The sequence below is a fragment of the Bombus pyrosoma genome, linkage group LG14 (genome assembly GCF_014825855.1).
Source record: "Bombus pyrosoma isolate SC7728 linkage group LG14, ASM1482585v1, whole genome shotgun sequence".
In the NCBI taxonomy this organism is placed as follows: Eukaryota; Metazoa; Arthropoda; class Insecta; order Hymenoptera; family Apidae; genus Bombus; species Bombus pyrosoma.
The window spans coordinates 4,368,006-4,393,145 of record NC_057783.1 but is presented as its reverse complement, the minus strand read 5'-3'; the positions used below and the strand labels follow the sequence as shown (position 1 = coordinate 4,393,145).

Here is a 25,140-nt window from a genome sequence, read left to right as displayed (position 1 = left end):
AGTCTAGCTTCTAATTATTAGAATACATTGTTATCAAAGAAGTCGAAAGATCCGACGAGAGTAGTTCTTGTTATGAACTGTCCAATTTTGTACAAGAAACTTTAAATCACAGACTCGGATACTCTTTGATTATTAGGTGTCGAAATTATGAACCACCTGTTGAGTCTGACTCATCCCTCTAACGAAGTAAATGCAAACGTACTATTGGAAAAACGATTGAAGCTTTCAAAACCGCGAACGAATGAGCATGACCTTCGGTGTTATTAGAGATTTTTATCGAAATAATTGAAAAGAAATAGAGCAAATGGATGGATTTAAACAAATACGCGATTTCCCAGTGTAAATAAACGAACATTTTCATCGAATGTATGGCAACAGGATTTTATCGCAACAATTAAAGAAAACAGAGCAAACAGGCTGATTTAAACAAGTATGCGGACATTCGAGTGTAAATGAATTAAGACTTTCATCTTAGGTGCGATAACAGGTTTCTGGTTCTGGAATAATTAAAAAGGAATGGGACAAATAGGCTGGTTTCAAGCACAGATCGTTGTCGATTTCAACGTGCACCGCTCGCGACCCCTTGCCTGCCCTCCGCCCACCCCCGCGTCGCCGACCGACCGATATCTTTTCCTTTTGTTTTCCCCGTTGCACCTTTCTTTTTCTGTATCCCTCCCTTCCTGTCTGCTTGCCGGTTGGCGCAGGGTCGTCGAACGGCGGAGACTCGATTTGAATCTAATTACGATCCCGATAATTCCGTAAGGAGGCGGAAATAGTAACTCACCGGAAACCTTCGGGTCAGCTGCCTCCACCTTCATCGCCGCCAGGCTCGCTATTGTCGGCGGTACCTAAAAGAAAATACATTACGATGTACAATGCACCAGCATGCTCAGGGCCGTGCTCGCGATGGGGACGAAAGGGGGGAGTCGCCCACGCAACACGAATGGGGGAGAGACGGAGCGCGCCTCTATGAATCCGCGACACGTGTCGTTAAAAAGTTGAATGCCTCCAAATTATCCGGGGCACGAGATCTTTTGGGAAAACCTGGTTACCCTAACTAGGATGCCGCGACTTTCTACGTGTCGATCTGCAGGGTGTCGTAGGGTTTAAGTAAGGAGGGCAGTTTTTATTTCTCATAGGATGTAACCTAATGGCAATATTAGGGAAAGGACGATCCATTATGATCGTGCATCGAAGGATATTATGACACGATGAAGTTTATGTTTAGAAACTAATATAGTAGGCACACTTGTGTTGGTTATAATTTTGCGAAATTGCTTTACGATTTAAGAAACTTCTTATTTGAATTATATGAGTCGAAGAGGGAAAGTTCTAAGCACCGTAGATTATGAAAGCATTCGGACATTTGTAAAAATGTTTTATGAATATATTATGACATATATCACGTGCGTTATACGGAACACTTTGAAATTTTATTAGCACTGTAACGACATCCGACTATCATAATTATATTGGTAAATATATATATATATTTAGTTACCCACACATAAAATAGTGAGATTCGAGACGATATTAGTATTGAAATAGGAGCATTAATTCTTTGTATTTCGTATTTTCATTATAATTTCTTAGCGAAATTGTAAATGACCATTTATTATCTAGCACTTTATGTTCATTTTCAATGAACATCTTTTGATTATAGCAATAGAACGCAATGATAAATTTTGCCTGTTAAACGATAGGGCATCCTGCCCTAAATAAAAGATGCTCTTTGAGAGGCTTTTTTCCTTTTATAAGACCGGTACACTTTGGTGTAATAAAATAAATCTTTGAATTGCTCTAAATTGAGCTTCGTGTGGACCATTCGTCTCCCCTCCTTCTTCGTAGCGGAACTTTCATTTGTCTAGAATATTTTCAATTAAAGATGGTTTCGTGTGTACGATAGGTACTGTGAGAAATTTCAGGAATTAACCTTTAGTCGGCGATTTTTCGCGATGACAGAAATTGCGCCTTTATCGTTACGACATCCTCTCTTCGAGACGTTATGCGAAACGGAAACGGCTTCCGGTTCCTCAAAAACTTTCAAGTACGAGGTATAGGGTCGTCGACCTTCGAAATGCAATGTGCAAATGTGTGTCAAGAACGACCGCAGGAAGATGCGTTTCAAACCACGTATTCGATTAAGATTTCTGATTTCGAAGAACAAATTCATTTTATCAGCGATGTTTTCCTTCACATCTATCGCGATTCTTCTTCTGTTCAGTTTAATGACTAATCCTTTGACAGTTTCCTATGTTTTCATATATCAGATATAATAAATTCAACTCATTATAGGAAATAGATATAAATAATTGAACTTACGTATGATGAAATTTAAACCTTTATATCATTTTTTACTTTTGCTGCTATCTTTGTTGCATATATTTTCGTTTTATGTATTTGTTGTATATCGTAGAAATTTCCAAATAACACACACACACACACACATGATACATCTCAAAAACTTGAAAGCAAAATAAAAGATAAAGATTTTCTCAAAAAATGAAGTCTCTTTGTTTATTGAATCGAGAGTGAAATTGAGGCAGAAAAATTCGAAGAGTATTAAAATATCGTCAGAGGATAAAAGATTAAATTTATAATGCTATATTCGTCTGTTTGGTCAAGTTTCTCTCGAACTACGTTGTAAAAGGTACGAACGTGGGACAAACGGAAGAAGAGAAAAAAATCAGAATAACGACGGTGTGATGCTCAAAAGGGACGCCAGTTGTTCGGAAGCCCCATCGCGGTGCAAATTATTCGAATCCTGTACGATTTCCGAAGCCGTATCTGCGATGCCGATCCGTGGCGTCGTTGAATTTATAAAGCGATTGCCACATCGTGTGTTCATCGTGTTTGTCTTGCGTGTCTTCTTTTCCTCCCGTTTCCATTTTCAGCCAAAGGGGTCGATTTTCTTTTCTGTTTCTGCTTTCCCGCGGAGAGAACGCGGCTCACGTGCACGGCAATCGCGTTCCACCGATCCCGTGGCCAACGATTCACCATTTATATTCTATGCTCATAATTATCGTCGACCTTCGATGCCCAATATTACGGATCGCTGTGCGGATCGCATGGCAATGCGCAGCAAAGAATGTTTCGCGGCCATTTTCACGGGAAATCGATCGATAAGTCGACAAATTCAGGGAAGAGCGCGGAAATTCCAAGATTCTAAGCTTGTTGACGATTTTTCAACGCGCACAGAGTGAATATTTTATCGCGAATGACGCGATACACGGTATGTTTCGTAACCGTTTCTACGGAAAATCGATTGATGCTCTAGATCGTATTGGGAAGAACATTTATTCGATTCTAGATCTCTCGATGAGTTTTAAACTCACAGACAATGCATATTTATCCGAATTATTTTACTTTTTTTTTTTTTTTTTTAGTTAATTCTAAGAAGAGAAAATCGATGGATGAGTGAACAAATTCTGAAACAAGCGAGTAAATTTTATTATCGCGAACATTCCGACGATTTATCGAAGTGCAGAGAGCAAATACGAGTATTTCAATTTTGATTTATATGTTCGTCGTGGACAGTTTAATGACTAGAACGGGGAATAATTAATTAAGGTTTCGAGACCTTCTGCAGATTCCACCGAGTAGTTGCGTTCTATCCTTGGGTGATTCATGTCGCCAGAATGCCGCGTAAACGTGACAGAATTTGACTGGTAGACGGAATCACGGATAGCATGAGAATTTTTGTCGTATGAGACACTCGGCTAATCCGTGTCATAAAGCGTGTCCCCCCGGTTGTTTCTTTCCTTTAATGGCCAGCGATAATGTTTGAAAAGAATATTCAGAAGAGAAGACAACATATGTATGTAAGATAACCGGAAGAAGCGTGCGACCGCCACAAAGGGGAAAGAAACCAGCGAAAAGGAACCAGCCCCCTTTCCAGGCATCGAAAAGTCAGTACGTGCGCCACAAAGCAGATTTCGATTGCAGAGTGGCCCACCATAGGGGTTACATAGGGAGTCCCACAGGAGGTACTATGCGAAACTCGGTGTATAAGGAAGAAAGGCAAGAGAAGAAAAGGAGGACGAGGAAGAGAGCCAGAGGAAGGAAGCAACGATCGTAGAAACAAATAGAAAATACTATACAACGGTTACGTGTATACGTATGCATACGTATATGTACGCGCATGTTGGTTAAGAAGACGACAACGACGACAAGAGAGGAGGAAGAAGAAGATCGGCCACGAAAAGAATGAGCGAAGAATCGAGCAAGAGAAAGAGGAGAGGGTAAAAGAAGAGCGTTCCAGAGTTAGAGGGAGAGAGAAAAGAGAGAGAAGAATACGGAGGGTAGGAGGAGCGCATGGGGGGAGGGCGAAGAGGGAACCGGGAGAGTATAGAGGTATATGAGAAAACAATAGAGCTGATTTGCAAACAATAGAATAACGTTAAGAGTCGAGTATTATACGCCGTTGTTACTTCTTGTGCCATAACGCCGGAGAGCATATGCCCATTAATATTCAAAGGCGAAAATAATGTAAACGACACGACAAAAATCGGGGGAATAATTTCAATTCTCCCCGTATGGGATTCCATCGTGGCGATACACCGAGCCTCCCGGGCCATTTCGTGTCTCTTCTTTGGCCACGTACACATGTATATTTAGCTCGACTTGCACACCGCCGCGCGGTACACAGCGAGACCGATGCAAACGCCGACCTATCGTTTCCCGTGAATTTCCCTCCATTCGAACAGTCATCGCCATAAACAGAGGTTTTCTCGCGAATCGTTTGAATGGGGTGGTTGCACGAGCGGTTTACATTCTATATTTAGAGTCCCCGGTCATCAGTTACATAGGAATTTGCATCGCTACATTTTCCACGTTTCCCAATCTTTTTACTAAAATCGTTCAATTTATTGTTATCGTGCGTTCCTATTTCTTAGGATTATAGGAATATACATCGCACGAGTAAACTGCTTTCGTGTTCATATAAATTCCGATTTTCATTCAGCATTATTAGATTTTAGAACAATTGCAGATTTCTTGTTAAGAGAATAAATTGTATAAAACAGCCGAAATTGAGAATTGTTTTATCTATTAACATATTGCGATATCGTATCGTATTATACGTTGAGTAACTTTTAGTAATTCTTCGATTTCTCCCAAGAAAAATCGATAAAATCCTGACGTGACATATTCATTTATAGCTTCGCGGCTCTCTATTGGGTTCAACTTTGTACCCCTTATGGCATTCTGTAATGATCAGGCTACGAAAATAATTTATCCGCGCTAAGTGTAGATAATAGAGTGGGTAACGTAATAATTTTCAATTATTCTCTTCTATTCTATCCAATTTGGTTTTCGCTCTGTGTTTGTTTAAATAGTGGAGCTGCTTCCTTATTGCAGCAATCCCTGCAATTCTATCTACAACATCTGCGTTATTCGTATAATTTTTATCATAGAACAAAATACTAGGCTCCTTATTGTTAGGCTATTCAAGGTGTGGTGCGAATCTTTATTTACTCGCAAATACTATATGATACTATATGCATGAAGATTCTTCGTGATATTCACGAGGCTGTTCCAAGTTACTGGAATAACCCGTGTATGAAACTTGTATATCGAATGTAGGGTGTGTCGAAGGATGGCATAGAATGTTAATTGTTCTTTTAGAAAGTTAATTCCCCGACGCCTGACGTAATGTTTCTCACCCAAACCGAACCATCGGCGATTTTTCTTTTTTCTTGCGTGGCGATTTGAACAATCCTACTTCAGCCGTTTTATTAGTCATTGTGAAAATGCAATCACATTAAAACCAAGTTTCTTTCCGTTCAGGTCGGTCGTCCATCATTTTTCGAAGCGATTTCGAAGCGAACTCAATTTCGAAGCGATTGTTAGCAGCCTACACGCGATAAGATAAACCGAGGAATCTGTCCAAATTTTATGGTGACCGGGCTTTTTATCGTTGGATAAAATCGAATTGCTTGTCCTTTTTTCCTGCCCCTCGAAGCGATTCTGTACGCGTGCGCAGTACGAATCGAGGGGAAAGGAATCATTGTTCTCTCGATTATTTCATGGGAACACGTCTGAACGAATTAAGGTCAAGAATCAGGGACTCTCGGAGATTACGGCAATGCATATCGAGGGACAAATTATGATTAGTTGGTTCGTGGTTCCAGGAACCCCTGAATTATTCTAGCGTAGCTACGCGTTTCCCGCTGGAATGCCACAGACTTTTACGAGTCTGTCGACGAGTCATCATTGAGCCATCAAAGAGACACGATGATTCACTGCCCATCGTCGCTAGAACCTTCTATTATTTTTCATCGATAATATTTTCCAATTATTTTTAGGCGAACTACGATGTTTTACCCGCTCGGAGAATGTTATTTTAAAACGACGAAGGTACAGTAGTGCGCAAAAATTGTTGGCTATTTACCGCTGCTCTACTTAATTAAAATATTCCACCTAGCATCTAGTGTTTCGTTTATCAGAAAGTAAATCGACCAACTCTATTTTTTAAATAACTCTATTTTTTTCAGTCGAATTACATATCTACACGATTAATGTACGAGTTTCAAGAAACGAATGACTAATACGAGTTCATGGCCATTTGATCGTAGATTCTCTGACTCGTCAATTTTTTAAAAGTATCTTCATAAATTGTGTTGAACTACGTATCGAATTAAGTATCCAACAAATATAGGACAATTTTAGAGCGGGCCAAAAAAATGAATGTTAAAAACGTAAATAAATTTAGAACAGAATGGCAGATATTTTTGTCATCGAGAGACCGGAAGATCATACAATATATTGCTTACCTCGAATTAATTAATATTTTCTTCATCAAACAACAAAGTAATTCTTGAACTAAACATTTCTTCGAATAAAATAACAAAAATTGAACACAACATCGAGTATCTTTGTATCCATTCATAATAGCAAAACATTTTGACAGATGGCATCAAACCTGTGCACAGCAGGTACTGTAGTTCTAAACCAGATCTAAAATATGATGCTAAAATACGACTCATTTCTCTATAGAACTATTCGATTGCCATCGAAGTAGTTGAAGAAACGAAACGAGAACTAGCTAACGATGGAAACGAAACGATTTCGCGCAGAGTCAACTCTGCATACATCATCGAATCATCAATGCAGCGTGCTGTAACATGTTCTTGGATGTAGTTCAATTTCACGGAACAACGAACCGCGACCAACTAGATTTATATTGCATCGTGGCAAATTTTCTACACAAAAAGACATAGAAATGAAAATAAACTGCAATTCGATATCTGCATCTGCAGCTTTTTCGCGGCAGAAATCTTTTCCTGATTTCATTTGAGGCGTAAAAAAAGAAACCTGTTGGGATTTGTAAAAACATCGAAGAAATCGCAATGAGAATAAATTAGTTGGCAGATTTGGTTTACAAGGGAAACGGCAATCAACGGGTCGAGTCAATTAAGGAAAGCTTTTAAACCGCGAACAAGATTTCACGGTGAATTAGTTATCTCGGGTATTGCGTGAGCCAGTCACCAATAAATTGAGATAATTATTTTCATATAATTGGCACGGCGTGTATGGATCTTGGCGTTGGTCATTAAAGTGGAAACAAGTTGAACGAAATCCAACCGCTGTAGCAGATGCTCGCGGCATGTTGACAATCCGGTGTCACGTCATCATCAACAGGCCCGGTGTCCACGAGGTCTACTATAATCGATCTACGTCTTCGAGTCACGAGTTAAGCTCGATTCACAGTCGGTTAAGTATGAATAACTACACCAAACTATCTTGTTTCTTCATAAAATTATACATAGAACGATAAAAATAATCGGCTCGTTCTATTATTTTCCTGAACTTTAATGCTTCACATTATTCCTGTCTATAATTAAATAAGCTACGTTGAGCAAACGAAGAGCGCTTTGTCGTTTGTGTGAAATTTAACGAACGTTTAATAAATATTCTTCTTCGTTATTTGGCTAATTTATTTTTACTATTTTTTGCTTATTTCCTTTTCATGTTTGTAACCATTAGATACTTCATTCTAAAATTTTGAAACGCTTTACTGATGGAAAATGTAGTATCAAAATTTAGATATACTAAAATGTATATACTAACATATATGTGGGGTATAACATTTTTCACTGAATTTTAAAAATAACTTTTCCACTTTTCATTAAGCTTGGAAGAAAATTCTGAAGAAATTTAAAAGATTACATTTACCAAAAATTTCACCGTAAATGCGTTTCTTGAAAAAGAAATAAACATACTAAATTTAGAAAGGAATTTTGCCAATAATTTTCATTACATTTAAGAAAGACATTTATAAAGATCCCATTTACGAAAACTTCCACTGTGAACGTGCAGTCTTTTAAAACGAATAAACGTGCTAAACTTGAAAAGGAATTTCTCCAATTTTCATTACATTTAAAAACAAATTTTAAAGATTCCATTTACGAAAGAAATCTCACTGTGAACGTGTTCCTCTCGGAAAGTATCCACGGCGACGAGCACGATGCGAAGGAAAAGAAGGAAAAAGGAAACGAAACAATCCATTTCCGTCGCGAGGGCGGAGAGAGAGAGCAGGGGACACGGCGAAACGCTCCGCGGGAGATGAAAGGGACCCTCGTCTAATTAATTTGTTCGACTGACTCACCCTCGGCTCTTCAGGTTCCTCCCTCCTGACGTTCTGGAAAAGGACGCTGCCGATCTGAACTTGAAGATTTTGCTGCAACAACTGCGCCAATTGCGGATTCTGCGACAGAATCGCTGGATTTTGTTGCAATAGTTGAGCAACTGCCGGATTCTGCACTAAGATCTGGCTGAGGGGTGTGTTAGCCATCGCGTGAAGCGATTGATGCTGTTGTTGCTGTTGTTGATTCGATTCTTGTTGCTGATGCTGCTGCTGTTGCTGTTGTAAGTTTGGTGAATTGGCATTCGAAGTCTGACAGGATTGAGACAGGTTACTAGGGGGTGGATTGTGTCGCGGTGGGCTTTGTGGGGTGTGTGGAGGCGTCGGAGGACTTCCCGGCGCCATTGACGATGCATCCTTTTCCTCTTTCACTTTCACCTTCCCTGTAACAAAAATTTGCATCGTTTGATTAGCATAAATTTCATAATACTATAGATTGGGATAGTGTCTTTAATTGTTCATTATTTATCATTATTGCTTCTTATGATTAAGATGATTAATATGAGAAGATTATTTAAAAAATTTGACTGATTGATCAGTTGATGTCACTTTGAAAACTTCTTCGAGGATAAATATAAATTAAAAAGTTTCACTCTTAAATGTTAATGTAATTTTTAGTTAATGTCACTTCGATAAGTATAAATATGAATCGATTAGTGCATTAACCCTGCTGCGGTCCACTTATTTTTATGTCCCAGTCTTATTCTGTTTTTTTAAATACATCGTTCAAGAAAAGATTCTCGCATAAAATTGAGAAAAAGTATGATGGACGACACTTTCCTCAAACTTGACAAACTTGTTAATGGTAGACAAGCACGACAAATCGAAAATGATCCAAAAGAACGCAGTAAGGTTAACAGATTGTATAAGATCTTCCGTAGAGGTCCAAACGTTCTTCTTTCACCTATCGGATTGGCTCTTCGACCTGCTTTCAATGACACCTCGAAGAGACTGACAGAGCGACCTGTATTTTCCAAGATTTTGGAAAGCAAGGTGGGGAACGGGTCTGTCGATTGGTCGAAAGCCGGAACACGGATCAACGAATAGAAACGCGCCGACTTCGTGAAGGTAAAAAAGTGACTGAGGGGAAGTTTTTTGCCGGTTGAGGCTGAGAGTCGTGAAATTGAGACGTCTCGATAGTGAAAAAGCCGCAATCGACTGCGGGAAGCAGGTACATCTGCTGATTCCCTCAGTTACGAATTTTCATACCCCTCCAGATACTTTCAAATTGCACTTAAACGACATTTATAGTACCTTTTAAAATATATCTTTTATTTAAATATTTTTCTTCCGTGTTTCTGCACTGTTTCGTATTCCTAAAATTATTACAATTTTTCGAAACATCATTATTTCCTACGTTATTGGTGTAATTTCTTTCTCAAAGCGTTCTTTCGTTGTTCTCCATTGTTAGAATTCCTCCTTCTGAACACTTTCATGTTGTACCATACAAAGATAACGATTCCTTCTTTTATTCTACCATATCCTAATGTGAAAGAAAGAACGGTATTGCAAAAATGTTGCTACTATTTCTCCTATAGTTCACGCTTTTGAAAATCCACTTTCAGTCTGTGACTGAACTTCACTTTCCTGTCAAAAATTATTCAATTTCTTGGAAAAATAATTGTTTACAAATTCCCAGTTATTAATAAGATAGTTGGCGATCGAAATCCTGGGCAAAGACAGCTGAATGACTGCTCGTTCTTTCCCAAAGAGAAGACAAACGAAGACAGCGCATCCCAAAGAGGGTTTAAATCGATGGAAGGAGTTAGGGCAGCGTTTAATACCCCCGGGTGAGAAGTCTGCGATTCAGGTAGATCCAACAGGGTTTATTCGCACCGAGGAGGATCCATGAGAACATCAAACTAAGACTAGGAAATTTCTACCTGCAGCTTTCGACCTGGCCAGTCGATCTCGTGGCCGCGAAACGAGGAAGAAAGTGAACCAGGTGAACCAAAAGAAAAAGAGGAGATTTGAAAACTCTGAAAAGGGCTTTAAAATTCCGTGAGACCCCCTTCTGCTCGAATCGATGACGTCTATCGAAATTACGCAACCCCTTAAGCTTCATCTCTACCATCCCTTATTTCGTTTCTTTTATATCGCTTCTAGGATTTTCCTTCTCTACAATTTTTACCACGGGACGATCCTAGAGTCGTTTAACGAGACGGATATGCGGTTCCGTCGTCGACGTCGATGAAAAATGACTATTCTCCGAGATAATTTAGGAGACTGGCGCGAACGTGTGGGAAAATACCTTGGAATTATTTTTAGGGTCCCGACGGATTGACTGGCTTTTTTAATTGAATGGAGTGGTATTTTAGTATTCCTTTTTTTTTTTTAAATCAAAGGTGAAAGGTAAAAACAATAACTTTTCATCGGCTATACATTTATGAATAATGTTAACATGGTATTTAACCTTCAATCATAGACAATTCCCGATTGAATGTTTATTTTATTTCCATGTTCAAACGAAGAATTTTTATATATATATATTCTGAAAGTATGATTTTTTTTTTCATTGCCATAATCAAATGGAGAATCTTAAGAGTGTCAATATTGATTCAATATGCACCTTGAATTTTAGAAAGCTTATAAATATAAATGATATATTGATACTACATGCAAATTGGTATTTCTAAACTCACTAAATATCATAACAAGCACTATGCTTCGAATATTTTATATAATTTTGCGTACTGTGCGAATCCTGTGTACTGTTCACATTCTTGAATTTTCCATAAATGCGTATTTTTTCAAACATGAATGCTGAAATATATGACAAAGAAACATCTGTAGCTAAGAATCGTGGAACTTTTAAAAATTAAACAGACAAAGCTTCTTATTGCTTTCTTACTTATTGATATCTGAACTTTAAAAAATATATACAAGGTGTATCTTGCTGTTGTAGGCGATAAAAAAGGAGCGACTTGGAATGATTTCGTACACGTTTCAACGGTAAATGGATTTCTACGAGGGGATACTCCTGAAGAATCGCATGCACGCTCGCGTTATGCTTGTATCCCGAGCCGGATCCTTAAATTGACTCGATTTTTAAGGTCCAACCCGAAGAGGAGGTTGCGCCGCGGGGATCCTGTGTTTCTTTTCCTTTCGCGACGTTCTCCCTTTCATCTTTGCTCCACATATCGTCTTGGCCAGCCGATTGATAAAAATCAAGCGTAAGAAAAAAAAAAAGAAAGAATGCCCGAGAAAAATGACAAAGGGGGTTGAGGGTGGCGGTGAAATCGAAACGTCCAAGAAAATAATTGACGCAGTTAACGACTTAAGAAGAAGATTTATAAATCGAAACATTATATATACACTTGGAAGAAACATGATTGCACGTCGACCCATTATTTGAAATTTTGATTACATCTTAAAGATTTATAGATGTTGATGATTTTCAAGACGGTAAATTTATACTTACGGCTCAAAAGTATCTGGACATTTGTCCGTAATATAACGTAGAAGTTGGAAGTAAGAACGATGTACTGATAAATGATTATATTTACAATGAATCGCTGTTTTCTGATAAAAAAATACATCGATCAAAGATTTCATTATTACACTATATATTACTACTGATAAATATCGTTGAAGAATATTAATTATTTAATTCAACGGTTCAAACGAATCGATTCAATGAATACTTCTATGATTGACTGTATGTATTTTTATTAAGTATACGACACTGCTTGTAAAAGTATTAATTTCATGCTAGCAGAATGTAATTTCTCGAATCAAATAACAATGCGAAACAAACGCGGAACGAAGAACCATGACGATGACATCTGACCCGCTCACCCCTGCATGAACATTCCAAAGAAAAAAAAAAAAAGAGAAAAAGAGAAAAAACACGAAAAATCTTCCGGATCGTGTACACCCATTTTTACGAGATACTTAAGCCTTTAAACGAAAGCTGGCTCCTCTCCGATTTCCGAATTCGCCGGAGAGAAATCGGTTAACCCCCGATCGACGTCTGGGGTCGCGCGATTTTTCTCAGGGGTTAAATCGACCGTGGCCCCCAAAAACTTGCGTTTTTTTCCCCCTTCATCCACTCCACGAGTTCGCAGGTAGCCGCAGCTACCTGCAACACGCGCGTACGTCCGCCAGTAACCCGGAAAAGAATCCAGTAAAGAAAAAAAAAAAGAAAAAACGGGGGAAACGGTGGAATAAAATAAAAGGCAGAAAGGGAGGTGAGCACCGAGCGGAGAAAGGGAGAGATTACGCAGGAAACGTCGGAAAGGGGAAGGAAAACACGTAGTAGCTGGCCCTTACAGCTCGAAGAAACCCTCTTTTCTCTCTCGTCTTCTTCGTCTCTGTTCCTTTTACGCGGCCTCTGTCGCGCTCTCTAGGGCGCAGGGGGTAAGAAAACAGGGTAAAAGTGAGTTAATAGTCGGTAAAACGGTATTCACCCCGTGACCCGACGGGGTTACCGGCTCCTTTAGGGCTGAGCCTCTTTTTTTCTTCCTTCTCTTTTCTCACTGTCGTGAGTTCCTCTTCCGGAAAGGGGTCGTGAACGGGACACGCCGGAGGGGTGGAAAGGGATCATCGTTCCGTTTCGTAACGGGAAATGGAAAACCGAGACACGAGACACTCCTTTCGCTGAGAAATCTGAGTAATCGTTCCGGGTGCGATGGTTCGTCGAGTACCTCGCAAGGGACTTTGGGTATTTTTTTTTCTGTGCAAACTCTCGCATAGCAGCGTGAGAGAAAATGATGAAATTTTAGAGATTCGCGAGTTATCGGCCAATCTACCAGCAGTCGGGACAGCAGGCGGATTTCCTGAGAATTTAACGACTTTTTCCTGTTTTCTTTTTTTTTTTTCTTTTAATACAATGACTCGCGATAGAAAGTTCATATCACCGTATTATTTGTGCCGGATGAAACATCTTGGAAACTTCGTTAACACTGTAGCGAGGCAGGACTATCACGGCTTTCTTAATAAAGTAACGAATCCAAAAATACACGGTAGAAGTAACACGATATGAAATATGATTTTTAATGCGTTCCTTATCTGTCCCGCGTAAAGGATTGAACGAAAGTTGAGAAGTAAATACGAGCGGTACAAGAGAACGGAGAAAGGGTTAACGAACGGACGTAATAAAGCGTGTGAACAGTAAATCGAAGACTCTCCGTGGGAAGTGGAGACGCGACGTTGGCCGATCGCGAAATCCGTGTCGCGATTTCCACGTATGCACGTTAGGCATGCGTAACGCGAGGAACACTATAAACGCTCGCGTGTTTCATTACACGACGATACGCACGAAATTCGATTCTAATGGGAAACAAGAAAGCCGAGAGGCCGCGGCCACTCGTAATCCGACGTCCTGGCGCGTTTCAAATACCTAAATCACGAATAACGACGCGATTCCTCGTAAAACGGAGTGGCCTGGCTCTCGACAGAGATCGCGCCGGACTTATCGCTAATTGCGATATTACCGCGGGGACAACGATCGTTTTTCGCGCGAGCCATCGAAACGCGAGGATTTCACGCGTTCCTGGAATGCGTCGCATAAAATTCCACGACCCTGTTTATCGGCCGAGTGTCCTCCCTTTTCCTTCTTCTTCTCTTTGCAACAGTCGCGCTCAAAACGGCACGCGGTATCTTGGCGATCTAACAGTTGGAAGAATAGCGGATTGAGACATTTTTATCTGTCCGATAAAACGTCGCTCAGGCAGGAAATCTTAATGATGACGGTTGGAATTCAAGAATCGGGAATTTTTACGCGAAACGATGGATAGTCTTCGATCATCGAATTGGTATCATTTGGGGAATTTCATTCTACTAAGTATAACACGGTTTTACATGGTGTGGACACCACGGAAAAAGATGCGGCCAGTCTACTTACGTCGAGTTTTAAATTTTGATGCCACTTCGTGAATAGAAGTATTTCGATATTTCTCTTCGGTTGGGAGTAAGATTTGTTAAATCTAAAGAAATCTCATACCGAACCAACGGTATAATATGACAACCAATATCTTCGAAACGTTTAAGAAATTGACGAACATGTACATATATTTAATACCAAAATCAGATAAAAAGGAAGAAACTGGAGATACAGAATTAACTGCACGAAGTGTATTTACCGAAGAGTATTCATGTAAATATGTCGTAGCTGCACGTACATTTTCAATTCTGTTTAAACACCGTGGTTTAGTAATAAGCATATCGTATGCATATAATAAATAGAAAAATATATTATTTGAAAATTTTCGACTTTCGCTGTGATTGATATTTTTGATACTTAAAAGACCCTGTCCCCTTCTTCTGTGTTTTTCATATTAGTTTCATATTATTAGGCAGACCTAATATTTTGTGAGAAATCAATCGTTAAATGATTTAACGCAGTTTTTAAAGGACGCTCTAGAATGCTTGATAGATTGAAAAATAGAAAGATACATTTTTATCGCGGATGTTTTTCTCGGGTTTCGAACGCCTCCCAGCTGTACGTTTTCGAGACGCGGGTATGGTACGGGCGAAGAACCGGCTGCGAGAGGCTTTAATGACGGCAGTCGATTCGCCTCGGTCGATATATCGTCGTCGGCGATGACGAGCCGATGGAGAATCGACGATTTATGAGGGAGATTCGTCCGAGGCCGACTTTTCCATCGCGATCCTCGCGGGCCTCGTGTGCAACTCTTTGATGGATCGAGTCTTTTATCGCGCGACCTTGAACCCTCAACAGGTGTCGGTACCTGGCCACCTCGAATCGATTTTCATTTTTCCTAGCCGCGAAATTATTGGATTATATCCCCCTTGGCTTTCGCCTAACAAATGAACCGTCCATTAAGGCGTTCCAACCTTACCGCGCGCTTTTTCAGCTTCCATGACGACCGATCTCTTTCTCTTTTCATGCTCCATCTTCGGATTTCGATGCTCTTAATAAAAGAGTTGGAAAAATTCATCAACGTTGAAATATTAGCATTGCTCTTCCTACGAAGGAGATTAATGTTACTACGTTCGTGTTTCTGTAATTGTTCACAAGTCTCTTCAATTTCAGACAAGTATAAAAGAATCGTTGATACGCAGAATTTCCGATCTTAAGCGAACGTCAAAGTTTTCCTCGGAACGTTAAAAAAATCGTCGCTTGGTAAAAGCTGGAAAGTAGAATCGTGACACGAAAGAATAGAAAATTAGTAAAATAGTAAGTATAAAATTAAAAAATTGTTTAAAAATAGCTTAAAGACGCTTCACAACCAAATTTAGCGAATTACAAGACCTACGAGGCAAATTACTAAGGCCGAATCAAAGGTCCTGCTAACTCGAATAACCCTAACTCACCCTATAGGAACATCGCGGTAGATTAGAAGACGACCAAATCATAGAAGCCTCATCCTGCTGAAGGGACTGAACCACGAAAGGCAAACTAGAACCTTGGGGTTCTCGGTTTCGCGCGATGCCGATCTCGCGAGATCCCCTGGCAGAAAAATCGCCACGGGGAGCGAGAGCCGCGTTCGAATTAATGAGCCATCTGCGTAATTTTTTAAGCGTAGGCCTCGCAGCGGCTTGCGAAAAACGAGGATTCGTCGGGGGCCGGGTGTAACGTTTCCCAAATTTTAATATTTGACCGTGGCGAAGAGGAAGAGAGGAGATGCGTCAGCGGCGTGGCGGGCGGGGGCAGGGGGTGTAAAAAGAACGGATAGGAAGAAAGAGACGGATGTTCGTGGAGAGGTAGAACAGATAGGACGTGCGAAGGCAAGGAAAGGAGGGTAGAAGAAGCGGAGCTGGGGCGAGATAAAGACCGAAGGGCCCCGCGGGGCCCATTTTTAACACCTAACAGAAGTCAAGATGCCCGGCCGTGATTAGCGTTCCGCCGGGCCACGATGGGGCCTCGGACATTATCCTGTGAGAAATTGGCGGCCGTTCGTTCCTTTGTTCCAGGCGATTTTTTATTGACTCAAATTCTGAAAAAAACACCCGGGTGGAAGGCGAGCAAGCAGCAGCTTGGCCAACACACGAGGACGAACACGAGGGGATGAGAAAGAGGAAAGTGGGGGGCAACAGGGATATGCCGGTTTAGAATCCCGCGGTGCCCCACGAAACGCGACGGTGTGGGAGGCGACGTCCACCGGGATCAGCGGCAGAGATAGAAGGGAGGAAAGGGGATGAGGGGATATGGGCCAACAGAGAAATATAAAGACGGAAAGACACCGCGGAACGGGGCACAGGGGGAGAGAGAGAGAGGGAGAGAGAGAGAAAAAAGGGGCAGCGAACAACTGGCTACGGTCGAAGCCAGAGCTGCGCTCATTTTTTCTCGCGACCGAACCCGAAAACCCTTTTATGCCCACCCAAGATTAATTATCCGCCGTACTCGAAAAATGAAACGGCCATGAACAAAGAGGAGCCGCGCCGAACCGTGCCAGAAAACGCAGCCTCTGTCCTCCCGCTCGTTCGAGACCACTCTTTCTTTCTCCCTCTCTCTCTCTCTCTCTCTCTCTCTCGTCGTCGTCATACGATACGCGCCATTAAATTGGAAGGTAAACGATTTTCGCTTAATTATTTACCGAGACTTGACCCTTTTGTTGTTCATTAAAATGGCAATAGTAACAATTGTGACGAGAATCTTGGCAAGCGAAAGTCGTGTTATGCGAAGTTTGTACAGAGAAGAGAATGGAAATATATTATATTTGAGATAGGGCAAAAGTACAGGATACCGAGATTTCAATTAATGATTGGATATTAAGGGAAGATTGCAGCAGACAGATACGACGAGCGCAGTTTCGTCGATATCCTGATTTTGATGTTGTTCAGTGGTTAAAAGAGCGCAGTTTCATATGACGCGCTTAAAAAGGGGAACAATCTTTCCGGTGCAAAGATATGTCTTTCAGCAATAGGTGACAGATGCATGGAATTTTGTCAGAAAACAGGATGCAATCACATAACTTGATCGACGAATTAAAACTCAAATGCGAATGAAATATTGCGGCGAGACATTCATAGAGATAAACTCAATGTTCACAATGCTTATAATGAACGTTCATTTTTACGAAATACCTATAAATCAGCGAAGAATGTCGCAAAGAATCTTCTACACAATAGTTGACGATTAATTATCATTTAGCTGAATCATTATCGAATCATTAGAACGAAGTATATTATGTTACGGCAATAGAGCGAAGAGCCTACTGAAAATAATTGCAACCCCTAAATAAAAACTAAATTCACTTAAAAAACAAAATTACTCGTAACGCATAAATATAATGTAGAACGGAACAAAGAACAAATATTCGCGAGCCGAAATTGACGCAGCGTTTGCTATTCGAGAAGGAATTCTGCGATACAGCGCGGAATAACGTAATCTGCTGTTTCTTCATCGACATGAGAGGAACGGCCGTGACTCTGCGCAGGCAAAATGCAGCCGGGGGGCGTGGATAGAAGGGGGTTAAGGAAAAAGGGGGTAGGAGCTCGTTAGACCGAAAAATTCCACCGGGCCCGATTTGAATATCGCATAATGTCGAATTAATGCCGGAAATTCGACTCGGTGGGGCCCCTCGCGACGCGGTAATGGGTGGGGGCCCCGAAATTTCGTGGCGACCCCCATAAAGCTGTTTCGCGTATGGAAAACGTGCCAGGGCAATAAGTCTCCCTTCTCTCTCTTCCCATCCTCGTCTTCCCCTTTCCACCACGATATGACACTCTTAAAACGGATTTAAAACGCAGAAACCCGAACGTTCGAGGCGCGAGACTCGTTCTTCTACTTTTTCCTCCGACGAGATAAGGGTGTTACTTAAACGACCGGGATATTTCAACCGTAAATGGACCGTGATGTGACTATATTTTGCGCATGGTTGTTGTAAACGTTGGAATCAACGAGATTATTGGCTAAATCAATTTGATTTTGCCGATAAGTTATCAACAAATAAGTTGCTAACAAATTATTATTGCTAGGCTGCGGATTTTTATTCGTGGGAAATTTGAACGTGCAATTATGTACCGAATGCACGTAGTAAAATAACACGTAGTAGTATAACACTTAGTAAAATAATTTTTTGACTGGATTTCATTTTTCTAATTGCGTATCTTCATAAAAATACGGATGTGTATAAATATCTTCTATCTAATTATTAGCAATAATAACGATTCAGAGGCAATGTGCATTAAAATATTGTCTGACGTGATAATTACATGAAACTTCAATTTATCGAAGCTACTTTTGAAAGATCTACATCTTTGCACGTTGGTTTCATATTAAAATCAGAAAATCAACGAAAATTACGTTTTATTAAATTTATTACGTTTTTCTCGCGTGATATGCACATGGCTGCTTCGTGAAATACAGCCACGTGTACATGATTTTGTATTCTGGCAATGTAGGAAGGGTATTATTCTATGAAATATGTTCGCGTGTACATAATGTCGTATTTGAAGATATAGGAGGGGGTGGGGGTATTATTCTATGAAATATGACTATATTATAGAACGTGGTTATCAAAATATTGTTTCACGAAAATTTGGCCTGCTTAATAATCCTCAGGGGCCTGATTTGGGTTCTTCGGGGCCTGTCGAGGCTTTTCTGCTTTTTTCTAGAGCATCATGGAAGGGGGAGGGGGGAGGGCGCTCTTCTCTCGTTCTACTCTTATTTTATCCGAGGTCGGGTCCCATCCGCGCGTCCTTTCTTTTTGCTTGACATAATTTAAAATTTATGAGTTCGAGAATCGGTTATGCGCGGCCTCCGCTTGCTCGGCTCACTTTTACCATCCCCCTTCCACGTCCCTGCACCCCATTCCGCCATCCCACCCCCGTCGAACCGGCGAGGTTCCGCCGCAGAATTTGAATATTAAGATTAGACTAGCTTTAATGCCGTTCCACTCTGTATTCGGCTCACCGATACACCGAGGATTCCTCGCGAAAACGTTTTCATAAACTACTATCCATCGCCATCCTCTGCTCTGCCTTATTTGCACATCGTTCACTCCGGCGGACAAGTGTTGACTATTGGAAACATCCGAGTTCGAGATTTGCAAACTTTCCAACTTTAAAATTCAAGGCATTCAAGGATAATTCCTTTTATCTCAGTGCCAATGGGAGCCACGTCATTAGATGTTCTTTTATTGGAAATTGAAAAAAAAAGAATTTTAGTTTTAAAAAAAAATTCTCAGAAAAAAGAATTTACTTTTTTAAATAGTATTCTTCGATATTCAAGGATAGGATATTTGCAAATTTAACATTGAAGACTTCTCAGAATAAATTATTTTACAGCCAACGGCAGACGCGTTGGGTAATTTCTTTTTTCTTTTGGAAATTAAAGGGAACTCAATACGGAAATTTTGAATTGAAAACGCTTGAGAATAAATTATTTCTAGCACGAGACACGTCATACGATATTCTTATATACGAAATCGACAAAGGATTTCGATACGTAGCCTCGTTCCATGTATTCCTTTCTATCATGCAAATTGGCTATCGAATCGCGGATTCGTCGAAAAGCGGCGATTGTTTTTGAGGTGAAGATTAGGTGGGTATCGGAAAGAGAGAAGTTCATTAAGATCGTCGAAGCCACAGTCACCGTATTAGGTTCGACAAACTGGTTTTCGCGGGTCTTTTCTGTACCCTGCATCATCCGGCGTATCGGGATCGAATAAGAGAGCCATGCGACTTTGCATGGCCCTTAACCCTTTGTTTGAACACGTGCAACTAAGATTACGTGAGGTTTCCCTTCGATCAACAAATTTTCGATGCTTAATCGTCTTTTAACCCTTTGAGGGTCTATGTCGAAGTATACTTTCCATTTCATTCAATTCTTTTTAATTTTAACACATAAAGCACGTTCTTCTATGTATAAACAAATTTGAAATGCACGAAAGACAATTTTTCTATGCGACAAAGGGAAATTTAAATGATAAACGACAGTACATCATGATATTACGAAACGAAATTACATTTGATAAGTCAACGAATAAGTATAATATATAGGCGTGCAGGTAAAGTAAGTAAAAATAAAGGTGCTATATACCTAAGCATAGATCATTCAAAGCTTCATTACCGTAGCTTACCACATCCTCATTATCCAAGAACAGATGATTGTTATCAACGTGGTACAAAAATGACCAATACGGTAACGATCTAAAACTTTCCTTTGACTGTGAAAGTATAAAAAAACTTCACAGAAATTGTAACCAAGTTTCGAAAGCAGATTATTAAATAGGAAACAATAAACATAACTCTGATCACAGAGGGTTAATCGATTGCTACTTTATAGTGAAATTTTTAAAAGCGCCTCAATGGTTTGTCGACTTTTAAAAATGAACGCCCACGCTGTCGCATGATGAAAGTGAACGATTAGTCGACACAGAGAAACGAAGGGCCAGACAGCCGCGTTAACCTAATCCGGAATGATCGTGCTAATTCTAGCGGGCTCTAGAAAATGATATAGAAAGGATCGGGAGGAGGCGGCCGATTTAAATATAATCGGTGATCCCATTGTTTCCGTTCGATTCTAAAACCGTGGCGCGTGACCGCTAATTTGCCAATTGCCTGTAATAAATAGTTGGCAAATGCCTGGCGAAATTTTGTGCAATCGCCAAGTAAAAAAGCGTGTCACGCGTGTCATTGTGACCGTTCTCACGGAATGCACGAAGAAATCTTCGCCCGATCGATCGTTTCGTGTGTAATGCTCGTCGATCATCGATCGTCCAACAGGCACTTTTCATCAGGACTGTACGCAACACTGGCCATGTGTTTTCAAGTCTAGCACGCACTCCTACGAAAGGGGCGACACGTCTGCGTTCTTATTTCCCCTTTCTGTTTGGTGGAGGCGAATTTTGCCGGAGAAACGGGCCGCTTCAATCCCGAGTGATTCGTAATTACCGGCCACGTCAACAAACAGACACGAAAATTTTATCGTCTGAATGACTTTCCAAGGCAGTCTGAGAAAATATACAACGCTACAAACGCTCGTTCTATCGTGTTCGAAGGAAGAGAAGAAGAGAATCGAAGCTCGGAGATTATTTCAATCTTCTTAGAATCCGATTGTGCATACGACGCAAGTTCATTTACGCCGTTGGCTATAAATGTTAAAAAGACACAGATTTGTGGGCCAATCACAGTCGAAATTCCAATAAATAAATCTTACTGTATATTTTACGTTGTAAGACACGGAAATTAAGGACAGAAAGTAACGGATTTATGTTAAAATAATTAGAAAATAAAAGATAGTAAAGTAGTCAGTAGTCTACCGAGTATACTTAGATTTGTTTAATATTTATGGCGTATTTGAACTCATGGCAAGTTCATGCAATAGAAGTTTACGAAATTGTCCCACTACCAATTAACCTAATCCTGAATAGGACTTCGTGTTAAGTCCTATTCGTATTAAGTTAAGTTAAGTTAAACGAAACCAATGCAAAACAGTCCAGTTAATCGGACATCAATTAATATTTCCAATAAATGACGTTCGAATGAACTTTCCACTGTAATCGAACGACAAGGATACTCCCTAAATTATCCCAATACGAAAGACGTTTACGTAGTAGAAAGCAAAAATGAAGCAAGCTGCTCACTTCACAACATCAATCGTTTCGTCACACATTAATCGAGCCAACGGACTAAAAACCAACGATTCACGATAATTTCAATAATCGCCGATATCCGTCGAGAGACCACCGTCAGAAAAAGCTCGACAACCTTTCTGCCCTGGCCTAGAGGCTGCGCAAACACTTCCCCCGATCCGGGTCCGACAACGCAGAAGGGTTAGCATTACTCATCCAGAAGCATCGCGGTCGCGCGCTGTGTCCTCTTCCCCTGCATTAACATTATCTATCAAAGAGCAGAAGACACCGAGCGAAAGAGAGAAAGATATGAAGAAGACGGCCGCAGAAGAAGCGTCAGGTTGCCTGGTACACACGCATACCATAACGTTTCCTCGAAAAAAGGGGGCAGAAACTACGTCGAAATCCTGGTGCTGTCGTTGTCCTCGTCCGGAACGAGGATCGGTCTGCTGGGCAGAAAACGGACAGAGAAAGAGAGAAAGAGAGAGGCAAGCAAAGATTCTCCTCGGCTAGGAATGCCTGCTGATGGATTGGTCATCCGTGATTAATTTGACAAGCTGACTTTCTGGTTTTCGGAGACTGACAAGGGGCAGCAGGGGCCTCCGCGCCGCGGGGCCTAATGGGCCCTCTCGTTTTCTCTCTTCCTCTAACGTGGGACGTGTTCAGGTCTCCCTATCTCGGGCCACGAATCGATGAGTCCAGCCAGTGGGATTGTTTGAAAAATTAATCGACCCTCCGCGCCGGCCCTCCGTGGAAACGCTAATGGACACGGTCGTCTTTTCTATCGTTTATGAAGCCCGTTGACCCGACACGTTTCGCCCATGGGATAACGAGGATCGCGCTCTCCCTCCGCCAGAAATGTCGCGGACAATGGCAACATCTTATTAATCTCTCTCCCTGCTTTTTTCAATTCAACGTGTTTACCAAGTATCCGATTTCTGTTGCCAGCCTCTGGATGTTACTATGAGAAATCACGATGCGAAATTGTGTAAAAGTATCATTTACAGACTAGGAAAATTAACAACAAGCAAGCTACACAACAAATACATTGGAATCGAAAGAACGTGACATTTTGAAACTTTTGTAAAAAAATGGGTAGTTAAATTATTAGAAATTATAACACCGTAGGCGCGTTTACAACGAGCGTGTATTAAATAAAAAAGACGTAAACATACGGAGATACATGAAACACGTTGATTTTCTGACAGTTAACAAACCTTTAATTGCTTTATTTCCTCAATGTCGGTTCCCTTTTCCCAAGCAGCCACAAAGCGTGAATTTTATAGCCGCCTCTTTGCACCTTATTGATCGTGACACGCGAGACTACTTTATCTTTACGAATACCGGTTTCCTTTCTAGTCGATCTTTTACGCGAATGAAGAAAAGCAACGACAGATCGAAATTCCAGAAACAAGATCTACTTCGATACAAGTGTTCAAATACCTTCGCCAATAACTGCATGCTTTATACATTTTACTAATAGTTTCCTTCTCACAAACAAATAAACGAATGAAAATACAATAAGAAATGAACAAAAAGATCTTTACCTTCGTCCAGATATACTCGCGTTTCGCTACACTCTTCTGCTTTCTGACCGTAAATCACAGCTGCAACGATTTTTATCGTCTCGTTTCGTCGAATCCTTGATAACGTAATCATCGACGATCGATCGGCGGTGTATTCGCGTCGAGCAAGCAGATAAGCATCGACAGAGGTGTCCAAGCTCAGCCGTGGAACGCGTTTCACGCGAAAATCAAGCAACTCTCTCTATCTCGAGCCGATCTATCGAGGATCTGGGAGAACCTGTCCGCCGCGCTTCACTGATTTACGCGGGAGTTCGCATGCGTACGAAGAACGTGGAAACGCGATCGTATACAAAAGACGGGGTGGAGTTCTGTCGGATAAGATCTGGGCAAAATGCGGAGAAAGATCGCCACGAGCCATGTAAACGGGGGATGAAGCTAAAATAGCGAACGACTGGAGGAAGAAGCTAAGAAAGTTTTATATGCAAGTTACTCGATCTCGTGGAATACTCCTTCGATCGAGACGCTCAGAGCCAAAACGAAAGTTTTGGAATTTTTGAATTGAGCGCAGAAATGGTTGCTTGTATGAGGAGAAATTACGTCGTAAGCAGCGTTGCATGAAAAGATTATTTCCTACGAATAAATATAAGTTGTATAAAAGTATCATTTAGGATGTGGAAAAACTAATTGCTAAGCGAAATTATAGAAATCAGAATTATGTTGTAGATAATTGATATAACTTAGTATCGCTTAGAAGCTACGAAAATTAATTGCTAAGCAAACTATAGAAATAAATCGACGGCAAAGGAACGCAGATGTCACAAATTGTTTTCTCTATATTCGATAACCTACAACCTGAAAGATGACACTCGTTAAGAATATGGCCTGTAGTATACATTATATCGAAGAGAAAATATGTACAACGTAATACAAACACGATTTATTCCGAATAGCAGAAAAATATCTCTGGTTCCAGATATATCAATTATTATTTACAGAGAGTTGCAAGTCAATGTAGTTTTGTTAAATGCGACCATATAATATTTTTATTATTATCGTGTTTTATTAAAAATTCCAAAACGAATGCAACGATATGTACAGCGAGTGTGTAAGAAGAGAATATTCGCTGGAGAAGCAATAAAAATATTTACATCGCGTTTCGAGTGAGGTCGGAGGAAGAGGAAGACACGGAGGAGTGATCGACGCTGGACCGGAATTAAACAAATAATCTCCCCCGTGCTGGAACCAGGGAATCCGTTATGGCACCAAAGTGCGCCCCGGTAAAAAGGATCCCATTGAATTCTAAATTTAAACGAATGTCCGAGTGTCAGCGGACTGACATGACGGGCAAAATAAACAAGATGCCGGGTGGAGTAGAAAAAAAGAAGAGAAAAACGGGAGAGGCGGGAATCGTGGAGAGTGAAAAACCCCGGGCGCGGTCTGATATTCGTTTTCATCTTTCATCGTTCAACGCCCATTGACCTCGATG

At 40.7% G+C, this 25,140-nt stretch overlaps 1 protein-coding gene across 7 annotated transcripts in view; it reads right to left on the bottom strand.

The window, feature by feature from the left end:
- LOC122575053 overlaps nt 1–25,140 on the bottom strand; it is a 277,691-nt gene that overhangs the window by 35,251 nt on the left and 217,300 nt on the right. For all 7 annotated transcript variants that reach the window (XM_043743437.1, XM_043743436.1, XM_043743435.1 and 4 more), the window contains 2 exons: nt 8,609–9,027; nt 785–848 (listed from right to left, as the gene is read on the bottom strand). In XM_043743437.1, coding sequence (XP_043599372.1) covers nt 785–848; nt 8,609–9,027 — 483 coding nt within the window. The remainder of the gene's footprint in view (nt 1–784; nt 849–8,608; nt 9,028–25,140) is intronic.